Here is a 16,427-nt window from a genome sequence, read left to right as displayed (position 1 = left end):
ATGTTTCAACCGTATTCAGCCTGATTCTCTCTGCCACTCACTGTTGACATTATCTGAGGCTATTTAGGGTGGGGAGGTCGTATGTATCCGTAAATGTGTTTAGGTCCTAGGTGACAGGGTGGGATGAAGCACCAAGACATAGGAGTTTTACCGGAGCAACACAGATGTATAAACTTCAGATTTTATTTTAAAGTGCCAACATAAGGGACTAACGTTTCGCCGTTCTGCCACGTCTTCGTCAGAGTCTAGTATAGCACCGAGCCACTAGAAGCAACACTGATATAAGCACAAAAGCAGGCAAGTTTAACAAGAGAAATTATCAAGAAAATGCACAAAAACGGAAAACTAAACATTTCAAATAAAAACAAATCGTATATATGGTTAATTGATCATGATCAGGTGATCTCTGGTGCTGTGAGAGCAATAGCTTGTTTGTGTTTGTGGTCTCTCCGTTTGCTGTTGAGCCGAGTTCTGTCAGTCTCCATACTAGACTTGGCCTTTGCCAATGCACGAGCACTTTCCACGAGTCAAGCCATAAATAAAACAACACGCCGTCTCTCCAAATACAAAATTAACCAAATATTTTGGTGGAAGAGGGCAACGCTGCAATGCTGAGTTGATAGAGGCACACCTAAAAATAGGTCCTCCTGACAGTCTGCATGGAGCCTAGTTACCAGCATGCGAGAACCTAAGCAACTGAAAGGGTGTCGAGAAGGAGATTGATCGATCCTGAGCAAAACAAATAAACAAACAACGCCTTGCTATGCCCTAGTATGCTTATAACAGACAGCAGTGAAATAACAGTAACAGCACATTTTATTTCAGCTAGCACACTCTTGCAGATGGAGCAGTGCGCAGGAAGTGGAACAAATGGAATCTAGCCGCACATCATTTTATGCTGAATTTGGCCATGCGAACAAACAATGAGATCATCATAGCATGATTTCTGCAAACTATTTCTTCTGGGGTCACGGTTGAGGGCAATAGGAAGTGACATCAGTGGACTGGAGCAGTGTGTAAAGAGGGTGATCTGAAATGTAGGGAACTCTATGGAAATGTTGTCATGTGGGAGGTAGCCCGACGGCATGACCTTTTGATTATTCACCGCACTGCAAAATGGTTTTCGAGCAGAATTACATCATTTCAGTCTCTCCAAAGATTAATATTATACTTGCTAAATGTGCCTCCGTTTATTCATGGCAACATATTAGTTAGAGTAATTTTGTGCGGCTTCATCTGACTTTGTCTACATTTTTTAATTAAACCTGAAGGTTAACCTGGAATGACATGTTGTGACATTCATATTACTAATACGTTAACACCTTTTATCTGATTAAATCATATTTATACATCTACAGTCCAATTATTGCCTTATGAATTTAAGATAATGGGCTATCTATCTGCAGGCATGCATTCACCTCACACTTGCAGTCTACATGTCTGCTTGTGTTTTTGCACTTACAAGCGTGCTATTTAAATCATGTTTTGTTTTTTTCTCTTCACTCTGCTCGAACACTGAGGTTAATACCTATAAATGGCCTTGCTCCAGCGTGTGGCTAAAGCCGTAAAGGTCACACCTGCTCAACCCTTTGCAGTGCAAAACTGTTGCAGGCACAATGTGCATTTTAAACAGTATACGCCAAGTCAAACGACATGCAGTCTTGCTCCAGTGGCACAGATTAATAACTAGGCAATGCCTGTACCATGTTTCTTTGTCTGAGCCGATGAATGGATCTGAACAATTCTACTTGTACATGAATCTAGAGAACCGTGAAGGATGGAAGCGTTAAATAAACCAAACACCATGATCACTCATGTGGCAGCAAAAAAAAATAAAATGGCTGAATCCATTAAGATAATTTCTAAAGACTGCCCCAGTAGCCCATAAGACTGGGGTTGATGTAATGGCCGCCTCCAGTGACTGTTCCTGAATATGCTCTTTTCGCCTAGCTGGGAAGGCATAGAAACAAAGAGAAAGAGAGGGAGGGAGGGAGGGAGAGAGAGCAAGAGATAGAAATAGAGAGAAAGAGAAAGACCACAACCTCAAAATGCATTACCTTGTAAGATCAACCTCATGGGCAAAGCTTGATAAAGGAGGCTGTGTAACAACACAGGTCTGTATGACTGAGGCATTTGGTCCATCCATTCAACGTAAATGCATCTCTCTTTTAAATACAACTAGAGGAGGGCAGGGACACTCTCTCTCCTTCTTACAATCTTTGTCTCTCTCCATCTTTCTTCCAGCCATAACTCCATTAGTTGAGTGCTTTTTGTCACTGAGTGTGAGAGGGTTGGGGGAGGGGGTGGGCTGGAGTTAAAGATTGAACTAGTCTGACCTTGTGTCAGATAGATAGATAGATAGATAGATAGATAGATAGATAGATAGATAGATAGATAGATAGATAGATAGATAGATAGATAGATAGATAGATACTTACTACTATTGATCCCCAGGTACATCCTGATAGACAATCAGGGGTTGAAGAGGTGACCTGGTGTAAACGTGTTGACTAAGTTAACCACACACACACACTTAAACTGAAGGGAAATTAAAATCTCCAGCCCTGATACTGGAATAAGAACCCTCAGTCAAATAACATAGGTCATGTTATGTGATATGCCTTAATAGGGCCCCCTCAATCATATAACATAGGTTATATTATTCATCCTGATATCTAAACGGGGCCCCTCAGTCAAATAACACAGTTCACAGTATGTGTGATAATCATGCTTTGTAATTGCCATCTTTTTTCAATCATGCTTTGTAATTGCTATCTTTTTTCACAGCAAGATGCTTTAAATGTGTTGATGGCTATATTTCTCAATCTGTCATTTATTTGCACAAAACTTGCTAGAAGTCATCATTTAAGGGGTTATTGCCTTTTAGCATAACCATCCATTTCAATTTAGGGGCAGCCGTGGCCTACCGGTTAGCGCTTCGGACTTGTAACCGGAGGTTTGCCGGTTCGAACCCCGACCAGTAGGAACGGCTGAAGTGCCCTTGAGCAAGGCACAGAACAACTCACATAAGTTAGTATAAGTATATATATTTGGTACTATAAATTTGGTCTCTGCAGTCACTGCTCCCTGAGCGCCGCTGTAGCAGGCAGTTCACTGCGTCGGGATTAGTGTGTGTTCACGGTGTGCTGAGTGTGTTTCACTAATTCATGGATTGGGATAAATGCAGAGACCAAATTTCCCTCACGGGATCAAAAGAGTATATATACTTATACTAACATACTTATGTGAGTTGTTCTGTGCAGAAATACAAGACCAGTTGATAGTCACAATTTGCATTTAAAAGGGGAAATAAAGGCTACATGTGTCCTATAATGTCGCAAAACTAGGGTGACCACCAACCAGACTCTGAAAAGGAGGACAAGTTGTCTATAAAGTGAGGACAAATTGACCAAAATGAGGACACCCAATGTCTGCTTATAGGCCTATTCCAGTTGTGTAACTATAGCCAACTGGTACATATCTATGCAGTATGTTGTATAAACTTCCTTCCAAACGCCTAGTAAGTGCTAGTAAGAGAACCAGCAGCCTGTGCTTTTAGCTCGATTATTAGCAGGCTTGACTCCCATTTTTTTTTTTAAGTAATCCAAAAGTATTCAGATTATGTTACATTATTTGTAATCCAATGGATTACGTTACTGATTACAAAAATTGGTGTGTAGTCTGTACTCAGTAATGGATTGCATTTCAAAGTAATCTGACCCAACACTGTGCATATACACATGATTGTACACACACATGCGCACGCACACACACACACACACACACACACACACACACACACAAACAAACACACGCATACACACACACACACACACATGCACGCACACACTCAACCCACTCAATCTTGCATCCTTAATTTCCAATTCCCACTTCTGTTAAAATACCTATTTTGAAATACCTAAAATATCACAGATATGAGCAGAACCTGTGTATTGGTATGAGAGTTTGTGTGCATGTACAAGCCATCATCAAGCAGTACCTAGGTTGCGAAAGAGAAAAACGGTGTGTGTAGCGCTTTAGGGTGAAGCTAGGGACAAATGCCTTTGTTCGCCTGTCTGATTGTTTGCAGTGGCATGGGGTCAGTAGAATGTCCATGAACAAGCAAGACTCACCTCAGTGTCTGACTGCAGCACATGGCCTGACTGCTTAGTGGGCATTTTATTGACCACCAAGGCCCTTTCACCCACTTACATGCAGTTATAGGGATCAGTGGTTATCTAAAGCTACTTGCTGTGGTCAAATACACTCTTGAAACTCCACCACCAAATATATTCACACCACATGTGTACAAAGTATATTTATAAGAAGCATTGCGGTTGTATAGTGTCAATGGTAATGAGGGCATTCATCTTTTGAGACATTTTTCGTTGAGCGGGCTTAGCAACGCAGATTTGTGTTTTGAAACAGCCGAATGAGGTAGACCAAACTAGCCCCTGTTTTGGCTGCCCTTTGTGGTATTCATTCTCTGTCTCAAATAGAGGCGCATGCAGTGGGAGCTGCGTGGTTGCATGCAAGCCCTGCACTCATTTCTGCATAATATACATGTCATCGTTCTATTTCATTTTTTTTCCCACTGTCACACTCTCACGTTTGTCTCTTTTGTTTTGAATGCATCTCTGTCCTCGTTAATTCTCACTTCTAAAAGTAGCCATCTTTCACCTCACATGGCCCCTGCTCTCTCTCCCCGCCAACTCAGTCTCATCACCATCACCTCTGTTCTCTCTTTCTCTCCCACACACACACACACACACACACACACACACACACACACACACACACACACTCCTTTCTGACTCGATCTTGTCCTCCATAGATGATTAAGACTGGGTCCACCAGCAAGTCTTATCTCACCACAACGTTTCTGATTGACACCCATTTGCCAAGGCAGAGTGGGTGAGGCTGCAGCGCCGTGTTCAACACTCGTGCTGTTGGACTACACATCGATAATCACTGGTTTCTCTTCCCATCTCCTCACTTCAAGACTCATTGGGAGACATGCCAGGAAAACCTTGCCAATGCACAGCAGCCAAAGGATCAGTCAGTTCAACTGTACAACCCGACCCGAGTACAAGTTTGATTTTCAGATCCTGACCATCCTTGTGTGACTAAAGTTGGTATTAACTGAACAAACACGCATTTATATATAAGTATATATACTCTTTTGATCCCGTGAGGGAAATTTGGTCTCGGCATTTATACCAATCCATGAATTAGTGAAACACACTCAGCACACAGTGAACATAAACTAATCCCGGCGCACTGAGCTGCCTGCAACAACAGCGGCGCTCGGGGAGCAGTGAGGGGTTAGGTGCCTTGCTCAAGGGCACTTCAGCCGTGCCTACTGGTCGGGGTTCGAACCGGTAACCAGTAGGCCACGGCTGCCCATTTAGGTACAATTGGTACATTTCAGTAGCAATGCTCTAAAAATGCATCCCCGCAAATATGAGATGATGTTGTAAACTAAAGCAGACTCTAAATTAAGGGGGAGGATATATTTAACCTCAGGCACAAACATGGATGTTAACAACAGTATGTATGATGAATTCTGGAAAAAGGGAAACAACTATGAAAGTCCCCTGTTATTAGAAGCATAGCAGGAGCAAGCTGAGACCAGAGGCAGAATATATGGGCGAGTGCTGTTTTTCTATTTGAAGTAACGAGTCCAGTAATCATTTTGGTGGAGTAAAGATCAGAGGAGGAGGAGAGAGGGGGGGGGGGGGGGGTTGTCAGAACATGAGGTGGATTATGGTAAAGGCTTCCAGGAAGATCATTAACTCCTTCTGCTGTAAAGTCTAAATTAACCAGGCTCTAATTTAGCAGAGCTCCAATCTAGGATCAGAGTCTGATTGAAAGGTGGGTGTAAGTCCCAAGGCTGTGTGGAAACATTGTAAGTGTTTTAAGGGTGGTTTGTGAGTGTTACCATTAACAGGAAAGTGCTTTACAGGGAAGTTACTCTGGGCGCATAACTTAAGCGTTCCGTTCGTGGCGCGTAAAAACATTTTAGATGACTGGTCTATTTTTCTGAAAGTACGCACCACTAAGCTAATTGTTACAGCAGACGCAACATGAATGGTAGCTTCCCTACCTCTCTCATTCTCTCTCTCTCCATCTCCCTCTATACTTGCATATGCCAATCATTATCAGGCATTATAAAGACTTCATTAAGCTTTATGAGTCTTTTTATAATACTTTATGGATACTGGGTTTCAGAGAGATAAATTCATGAATGATAAATCCATGGATTCAAAAAATGTAACAATACATAACAGAAAGCCAAGCAACACAGGTCTGAATTAATCTGAATTGATGTTATAAATTATTATATCACCAGCATATCATTATATCATCAGCATACATAATGATGCAAATGGAAGCTCTGAAATCGCCACTGTGCTGGCAACAATTTTTTCACGTTCTCCACGACAGTAACATTTTAATCTGCCACGTTAAGCCAATCCCTAAGCGTCACATGGGCCAGCAGGCCCAGCACTTAACTTTCCTGCTGGATGTTACATCTGTGCACCCCCCCCCCCCATCCTATTGTACCATTTAAACCACAGAGAAATGGAATGGAAGTGTGGATTTATAAACCTACAAAGGGAGGGCAAGAACAAGATAAGAGTGGGAGTGCAAGGTGCAATGGGGAGAGATAGGGAGAGAGAGAGAGAGCAGCAGACGCCCTAATGGCATTTTCTTGCTTCTAAATGAATGTGCTTATGTGCTTAGCTAGATGTTTCTGCTTTTACCGAGGCTATCTTCCATCCGACTGATGCAAAGATGGGGAGAGAGAGGAGGAGGGAGATGGGGGATGAGAGAAAGAGAGAGAGAGAGAGAGAGACTGAGAGAGAGTGAGACAGAAAGGGAGAAAGAGAGGCTGAGAGAGAGAGGGAGGAAGATTGCACTCCATAACACCACAGAGGTCCTCCCTATGGATCTGTGGTATCTCATTCTAGTGGATGAAATGCACTTACTACATACTGACCTAAAAAAAAAACATTATTAACTATTATTAACTGGGAAGTGAAGTTAGTCTAATGCTACCACCAGCATAATCGGTAATACCACACAACTGATTCACAATTGAACTACCGGTATGTTTGTGATTACAAGTCTTTCAGATGAAAATAGCAAAATTGAGCAATGCCTATTCAAATACACCCATCAAAATAAATAAAAAAAAATGCATGAACTGTATAATTCATGCCAGTGTGTTCAATTGTTAATGATACATGGAAAGCTGAATATGGTAGTTAGTACATTTAATGAAGAGCTTCTGAAATGACATAATAGATCTGTGAAAGAGGTCTACTGTGGGGGTTTTACAGCGAAACACTCAACCCGTGTTCATAAAAGGAGCATTCATCCGCGAGGCACAAACTAGCCTGAAGCTCTTCTCTTCTCAATAACCTGGTGATTTCAACATAGAGTTGACCGAAAATGACTGCTCTTTAGTGCGTGAGTAGGGGCTAGTTTGGACATCTCAAAGTGCTCTAGTCTACCCTAATAAGGACATTTTACTGACAGCAGTAGATACAATTTGGACGTGCTACGGTGCACTCAGTGTGACTTCTCAATTCTTATAAAACCCTAAAACAGAATAAAAGGGTAGAAAAAACAAGCACGTATCCCAAAGGAGTTCTTTAACAAATCACTAGATGTAATTTGCCTATACACTCATTACAAACACACACACACACACACACACACACACACACACCATAAGCTCAATGTAAAGACCGACCTGACTTTGGAGCCCACCCTGACGTGCAGTCCAGAGTCACTGAAGCTTTGCGGGAGGAGAGGTTGTTGAGGGTGAAACTGCATCCTATCCATGTTTCTCCCCCACAAGAAAAAAAACCCCAAAAACAACCACCACTATCTATCACTATTTATCCTCCTACTCCTTGTCTTCCTAGTCTTTGTCTGTGAATCCCAACCAGTCTGACTGAATCACTTCTGTATACATTCACAGGTCATCATCCAAAAACGGGTAACTCTAGCCCATTCGCTCTCCTCTGTGTTGCTCCATTAAAAAGGGGCCCATTAGCGAAGCCGCCGGCTGATGCTAGGGCTGAGTGGCTGGCTGGTCGGGCAGCGGAGCTGAGGGGAGGCTCATCAGACATCAGACAGAGGCTTGTAACTGAGAACTACTACTGTACAGCTCATCAGATGTGTGGTGTGGTGTGGTGTGGTGTGGTGTGTGTGTGTGTGTGTGTGTGTGTGTGTGTGTGTGTGTGTGTGTGTGTGTGTGTGTGTGTGTGTGTGTGTGTGTGTGTGTCTGATCCGGTTGCCCTCTGAGTGCATCTGTCCTGCTTACTGCCCCGGAGGGGGATTACCTCACTGCCAACCTCCCCCTCTTTCTCTCTCCACACACACACACACACACACACACACACACACACACACACACACACACACACCCAACCCCCCACCACAGCTGTGACATGGGAGCCGCCCCTGTTAGCCCACCCAAAGGCCGATCTCAGCATCCTCCTCTTCCGGTCTAGCCAAGGGCGTGGACAATTTCACACAGAATCCCCCCCGCCCCAAACACACACTACACACACAATACCACTCTCACACACTGTACCTCGCAACTATCCTCAACCACCCACACACACACAAAAACACCCTTCACTGTGGCAGCTGCTGATGAGCTATGCAGTGACAGTGACCCACTGGAGCTACCGTAAAGGAACTGTCTATATGGCCATTAAAAGTGATGACTTGGGGCCGTGGGTCATCTATAGAGGAAGGCTTTGAGGAGATCAGGTCAGGTATAGGACAGTGGAGCATATAGATGTCGTGGAATGTCACATTACATAATGGCATGCCGTCACAGGTCACATCATGTGGCTCCATGCCACACCACCACAGCACACAGAAGTGAAGTGTGAGTGAAAAAGGAAGTGAGGTAGGAGTGAGGTAGAAAACCTGAAATGAGCAACTTCCTCTACCACCTTCAGACACATATGATGTCATTGTTTCCCAGAGAATTGAATTCCATCTGTGGTGGTTGGTTTGCAGACCTAACTTGAATGCAACAGTTTTTAACAGACATGTGGACTCGAGTCACATGACTTGGACTCGAGTCAGACTCGAGTCATGATTTTAATGACTTCAGACTTGACTTGATAAAATTCGGCATGACTTGCGACTCGACTTGGACTTGAATACTATTCACTCGAGACTTGACTCGGACTTTGCCTCTTTGACTTGTGACGACTTGACATGTCTCGAGTCAAAAACTAAATTTCCTGATCATGGACCAGTCACCCCAGAGATGCTTTCCCTCCGCGACAAAAAAAAATAAAAAAAAAAATAGCGGAGACAAGCGGCCAGTCCAGAGCACAGGTCAGTGCTGCCGCTACCCCCACATGGGTTACGCACTGTGTGTAGGGCACCAAGAGACAGAGAAACGACCAACATTTAGCCAATAACTAGTAGCTTTACTGCAAATGCATGTTACATAAAGATGATACTTTTCGAGTCCTGAGTGTAATGGAAATGGTGAGTCTTGAAGTAGGCCTATTCAATAATTTGTTTACATGAAGCACATTGATATGCCGATTGAAACGCATTCCACTCAGCTAGCTAGGTGGCTACTGGCTACCAGGCTCATAATTCACATTTAATTGCAAACAGAAAATGTCAAGCAAGCATCATGTCATACATGCATCTATTTCCAAAGGAATGAAAGCTGTTTGTGCCAACTTAATATCATGCTTATCATTGTTAATATTGTGCTATACATGTGGCACAAACAATGTTTGAGTTTGTGGACTAGCCATAGGAATGGAGCTGGTAAAAAAAAGATCATTATGAGAATGTGTGGACAGTGGCACACAATGGGCTTAAAGTGACAGTGCACCATTTACAAATGAGATAAACAGCATCAAATGTGTAGTATTTCTTAAGAAATGAATACTTTAAAACAAAATTACTGTGTCATTATTATCATTTAAATAATATAAAAGTGTTGACCTTGGCTTCCCTTCTGAGTCACCACTGGCAGACAGCCTAATAAATTGTTTGCAGGCAAATCTGTGGCCTAGCGCAGTGAAATGCCATCAGTCAAATTATTACTCATACTTACAGTGGGCTCCGCAATTTGGAAAAACAATATATATATATATATTTGTCATGTAGCTATCCGTTTTGTACAGATTACTCAGGTATGCACATGTGTATATTGTATGCGCATGCATATATCGTAAAAGATTTCAAGACTGAAACATTGAACATATTTTAATCTGTATTTATAAAAAAAAATCTGTGGATTAGATGGAAGTGTTAAAATTATGATTGATAGTCTAATAATGCCATTATTAAGTGAAGAGTACCTGATGACTTGTTCAGGACTTGAAAAAGATTGGGACTTGGACTTGGACTCGACTTGGCTTTGATGAGACTTGGACTTGGACTCGACTTGCCCTTCTCTGTATTTACTTGGGACTTGACTTGGACTTGAGTGCTAAGACTTGGGACTTACTTGTGACTTGCCAAACAGTGACTTGGTCCCACCCTTGGTTTTTAACAAATTAGCGCAGCGTGGTTATGATGCTAACCAGATTTAAGCACAATTTAGTACAGGAGTCTCAAACTCAAATGAGCTGGGGGCCAATTCTGCCAACGTCATCTGATTGGAGGGCCGGCTATTTCTGAAAATGCAATGTTCTTTTTTTCAAATACCACACAAAACTGCAAACAGAAAGTGCAAGTGTTTTTATCTAGTTTTAGACACCTGTGCTAGCAACCTTAGCTTATAAATAAAATAATGATAAAATAAATATTAATACAAATTATAAAATAAATGAAAAACATAAAAACAGGTGTGTGTGTTTCACACCAAATAAAAATATTTCCTCTCATAACTTTTTTAAACCTGGCAAACTAGGCATCAGGGTTAAGAAAGCAACACCATTGGATTTTTATATCAAAATTTCAAAAGGCCATGGCTTGAAAGTGGTCAGAGATGAAGTCCTACTGTAAATGTAAAAATCTTTGAGTAAAACAAAAGTTTATGAAGGGGGTACATTTACCCATGTAATTTGTCACTGGATGGCAAGCACCTCAAATTATGCACCTTTCAGTAAATACTGGATGAACATATTTAAGCAGGTTTACTTTCCTTTTTTCATATTACCCACATAACAAATTAACAGGAAAACACCTAAGATGTATACCAACACCTAATATGTTGTGGTTTAGTAATAGATTACTACAATATAGGCCTACAATAAAGTATTCTGGTCAAACAGTTCCTATCGCGGGTAATCATCACGATTACCACTGCAACCTCTATTGGTAAGCTATGTTGGGCAGAGGGTCGAAACAAGCACAGGGTTGCCAGATTGGGCGGTTTCCCGCCCAATTGGGCGGTTTTGCAATCTATTTTGCGGGCAAAAATGGGTTTGGGCGGGTGTATAAAAATTGGGCTGGTTTCGGATAAGTTCGGCGGGTTTTTGTAGCCGAAACAAAGGCACTTCAGACCCTTCTTCCAGCGACCGTCTCTGGTCAGCAGGCAGCAGTCTCTCACTCACTCACTCACACACCCTCTGGCTGACGTGCCCCCCTAAACTCACAACAGACACTCTCAGCTCACGTCACCTTATGTATCGAAACATGCATTCTAGCCATATAAATGGCATAGTGCATGGTATTTCCATAACCGCGAGATATGCGCTTCACAATGACCGCAATTAGTTGTTAGATATTCACAGCAGACAGTAAAGCCCAGCAGTAATTTATCCAAATTAACACATATTTCAAGTACCATTCATGATGTTGTCAAATATTTAAGTTGTGGTTAGTTTAAGCTGTATGTTTCTTTCGTCCCCCATGTCGTTTCATTTATCCCGGTCTGGGGGGACGAATGAAACAAAGCGCATGTTCGATTTCTCCTTAAATAAATCCTGAATGGTTTTGTTCAGAGCTGAAAATGCAACTGTATTTGACAGAGGACTGATGTAGTTTGCTTGTGACAAAATATTAGCTTTCAGTGTTTTACGATGTCTTTGTAAATTACGTTTAATTAAAAAGTGTTTCAGTCCGGTTCTCCCCTACTCTGGCGCAGACCGCCATTCAAACACACAGCTCGCGGGGTTTTCAAACTTAGCTAGCTGACTGACAATGTCAATATGCCAAAGTGGGCAAAGAGCATTTTGTCATTACAGTCAATCTCTTCATGAATGTGCACACTGCTGAAAGATTACCTACGAGACAGGATGGACTTACCCCTTCTTTCAGGGTTGATGGATGTGCGCAGGTCTTGCGCGAATGGCTTGACATAGGACTACGGCCCACGTTCCGTCCAGCCCGACAGTTGTTGAGGAAGTTTGACAAAGCCTAGGCCTACTAGAACTTTTTAATTATTTTTAGGCCTAATAACAATTGCTCAAAGCGATTTTCACGAAGGGCCTAGGGCCATAGGCCTATGTTTTTTGTGTAGAGATGGCCCATGCATGAACGTTCTGCTTCTGCAAAGAGCGCACTGACGCCCCTGTTCGTTCAACGCGACTTTCATGAAAACTAGGATTAACTGCCTGTCAGGTAGGCCTACTAATTGTTCTAAATTACAGGTGTCAAACTCAAGTTTGCCTTTAGCCTATATCTGGCGTATGAAAATATTTTTTGCGTGTAGTTGCCATGCATGGACGCACTGCTTCTGCAAAGAGCGCACTGACACTGTCCTAAATAGCCTATTCAGCGCGATTTTCATGAAAACTCTAGGCCTAACTGCCTGTCTCAGGGAATATATAGCGCCTAGGTAGGCTATTAATTAATTGTTCTAAATCACAGGTGTCAGACTCAAGCCTTTAGCCTACATTTGGGGTAGGCCTATGAAAATATTTTTTGTGTAGCCTACAGTTGGCCCACCAGTTATGAACGCACTGCATCTGCAAAGAGTCGACACTCTTCATATATCCACTCAATGTTTTATGTTAGGCTAGCCTACTGAATGCTTTTGTTCCAAGCGTCTATTGACACTAAACAGACAGATTAATAGTCTATGTTTAGCCTATTGCATTATTTTCCGTAACATAAGCTTATAGAATAATAGTCTGACGTCCATGTAGCCTACTTTTGCGTTCATTTGATTGAATATTGTTTCTGAAATTGGATAGGCTAAGTCGACAAATGGGTCATTTTAAAGCTTGTTAATGATTTTAATGTGTTTAAATGAGAAACAAGCAAAAGCAAATTTGGGCGGTTTTTTGTGCATTCTCGCGGTTTTTGACGAGGTTTTGGGCTGGAAAACCTTGCTGGCATCTGGCAACACTGAACAAGCATGGTATGCTTAGTGGACACCGTTGTATACACGCACCTCCATTCACAGACGCACCGTGACTATCACTGTCATAGACGATCGATCATAATCTCCAAAAGGATATTCTCCTTCAGAATTAGAATAGGTGAATAACATAGCTTACCTAAGACTTCATCGCACGTGAACCAACATTTGGTGTAGGCCTATTTCTGCTTAATTTCTGCTTCAATTTCTGCAACACTATGGCCTGCATCGCTTCCGCGTCATTTCATATGCACGTCTTTGTGTTTCTCGCGTGTAATACAAGTATTTCCTGAAACCTTTGCGCAGCGATTTGGGGTTTGAATCAAGCTATGGATGTCTTGCACATAGTCTATTTTAATCAGTATCACATCGTCTATTTTAATCAGTATCGTTGTTTGTCGCAATTAATAGCCTCAAGGGCCGGATTACATTATTATTTTGTCATACGTCGCGGGCCGGAATTGGGCAGGACGCGGGCCGGATTTGGCCCGCGGGCCGGGTGTTTGAGACATCTGATTTAGTACAACCTGGAAAATAATTGAGTGGTGGTCAATGTTGATATTGTGGTGGGCCGCCACAAAAAAAGTCAATGTATGGGAAACACTTGATGTAACACAAAGACGCCAATAAACGTCATAGTATAGACGTTTATTGAGTTAGAGTTTCAGGGATACATATTAGACATGTCTTTATCTATTACATAATGGCTTTGTTTGTCCACACGCTTACCCCAATGTAAGTGTGAAGCCGTGCATGCTTATACACACTGAAAGATGCTTACGCTTGGTCACGATGATCCACACAGTATATACAGATACACACACACATTCACACACACACACATTCACACACACACACACACACACACACACACACACACACACACATTCACACACACCCACACACATTCACACACATTCACACACACACAAAAACAGTGCAGCACTATCTGGTCTGAGGCTTCCTGTAAATGCTAATGATGGTGATTGTACTGTAATGGGGGCAGGAGCCAGAGCTCAGAGCAGCTGCAACCTTTTGACCCTGGCGTGTGTGTGTGTGTGTGTGTGTGTGTGTGTGTGTGTGTTATGTACATTAACACTGAGGCAAATTAGCACGCCGACTTAGTTTGACAGTGTGGCATGCTTACACACACATATTTCACCCTTCAGTAAACTCGCTTTCATCTCAGGTATGTACTCTTACTCCTTTCAACTCTTTTATCTAAAGCATTTACATACAATCATGGATGCATTATTGCACGCACCGACATGTTCTCTCTCTCTCTCTCACTCTCTCTCTCTCTCACTCACACACACACACACACACACACAACCATTCCCTGTGCTGGCATGAGTCATGACACTGTGGGAGGCACCAGGCTCATGTCATCTTAATTAACACATGTTATCAGTTCACTGCTCCAGGAATCCCCAGACACACACACACACCCAGCACACACACACACACACACACACACACACACGTGAGGTACACTGCTAACACTCTCTGCTCATCTCCTTTGAAGGTGCTCTGTGCATAATTGACAACAAAGGTTCCTTTTTACAAAGGACACTTTGATAACAGCTCCTGTCAACCACTCAGAAAGACAAGCATCATTTTTGAGAGGTATGACCAAGATATTTTTGTTCTACCCTGATTGACCGGTTGTCTATCTTATTTCCTCATGGGCATTTTCCAGTGAGAGGAGAAGAATCAATTTATTGAGTGCAGATGCAACTATCTTCCAGCTTGAAGTAATGCTAACTCTATCGCAACAAGCTAGCACTTCACAAGAAATGCCTTCTGTTCGCTAAGGGAACAAGTAGAGTCTATGTGTAAGAACAGAAAGACACAGAGAGATGCTGAGCACAGGTACTGCTCAGTAACCGTCTCCATGGCGAGGAGAACTGTGCGTGGTGGACACATGGTGACTGCCCATCCCCCACTTCAGCCCTCCTCTCCCCCACTCGGTACTGTGACAGGATTCTCCCTGACGCTAATCTTTATCCTTAAAGGAAAACCACTCCATTTGGATATGTGAGCCACAGAGAGAGAGAGAGGGAGAGAGAGAGAGAGAGAGAGAGAGAGAGAGAGGTAGAGAGAGACAGAGAGAGACAGAGAGAGACAGAGAGAAAGAGAGAGATATATTGGGAAGCACTGTGGAAATGACACTCTTATCTGACAGTTTATCTGCAGCTGAACCACAGCTGGTCAAACAGGGGTGGGTTGAGGGGGAGCAGATAGAGAGAGGGAGAGAGGGAACAACAGAGGAAGAGAGAAAGGACAGGACAGAAGTAAAGATGTGATCCTATAGATGGACAGACAGACAGACAGACAGAGAGAAATAAAGACAGGAATGGAGACAGGCATGAAAAGAGAGAAAATCGTGAAAATGAGAAGAACATGACATGGAGAGAACATAGGAGAAAGAAAGAGTTGAAGAGAAGGAAACAGAGAAACAGAGATTGACAGTAACAGAGCCTTCATAGAGAGACTGCCACATGACTGTAGAGCAGTCCACGAGGGCTGGAGCAACTGCTGTGCCATCAGAAAGAAGGCAGGAGTCGCACACATCAGAGAGCCTCAGAGCTTTTTCCCACCACTGCCCTTTCTTACATTACAAACACAGCCAGCTGCAAGCAAAGGAAACTCTCTCTCTCTCTCTCCCTCTCTTTCTCTTACACACGCGCGCGCACACACACACACACTAAAGAATCTCTAAAGATGACTTGTTTGTGAGGAAATGAACAAATTACACACTACCCAAAGACCTTTCTGAAACACACACACTCATTATGGAGTCAGTGGATCTGAGCCCACACCCTCGGTCAGTGGCTAAGTAACCCTTTCCCAGAGTGCTACAGCTGGTGGTATTTTTGGCGACCCACCAGGCACAGAAAGAAGGAGTATTACCCAAATTGGCCCGGTCACCCTCTGTTTGGTCACTGCCATGCCACAGTGATGCAGCTGAGGGGTCAAGCCACTGGAGCGATGGACCTAAGGAGCAGGACATGGCTTACGCCACACTATTAAGAACACTTCTTTACCTTTTTCGGAAACACCTTTCAGGGGAGCCGTGAACCGTTTCATCATCATGTCATCACCCCTCTCT

The 16,427-nt window shown here is 42.8% G+C and overlaps 1 protein-coding gene across 5 annotated transcripts in view; it reads right to left on the bottom strand.

Annotated features, from left to right (window-relative positions):
• Positions 1-16,427, bottom strand: part of evla (Enah/Vasp-like a) — a 43,872-nt gene that overhangs the window by 22,114 nt on the left and 5,331 nt on the right. For 3 of the 5 annotated variants that reach the window (XM_042071268.1, XM_042071269.1, XM_042071274.1), the window contains exon 1: positions 7,763-7,882. The exons of the other annotated variants lie outside the window; for them this stretch is intronic. In XM_042071268.1, the coding sequence (XP_041927202.1) occupies positions 7,763-7,854 (92 nt within the window). In that variant the 5' untranslated portion in view covers positions 7,855-7,882. Of the gene's footprint in view, positions 1-7,762; positions 7,883-16,427 lie in introns of those variants that run through there. 5 annotated transcript variants of the gene reach the window in all.

Source organism: Alosa sapidissima, chromosome 19 (genome assembly GCF_018492685.1).
Source record: "Alosa sapidissima isolate fAloSap1 chromosome 19, fAloSap1.pri, whole genome shotgun sequence".
Lineage (NCBI taxonomy): Eukaryota > Metazoa > Chordata > Actinopteri > Clupeiformes > Clupeidae > Alosa > Alosa sapidissima.
Note: the sequence above shows the minus strand (reverse complement) of the source record. Positions and strands in the feature narration are given on the sequence as shown.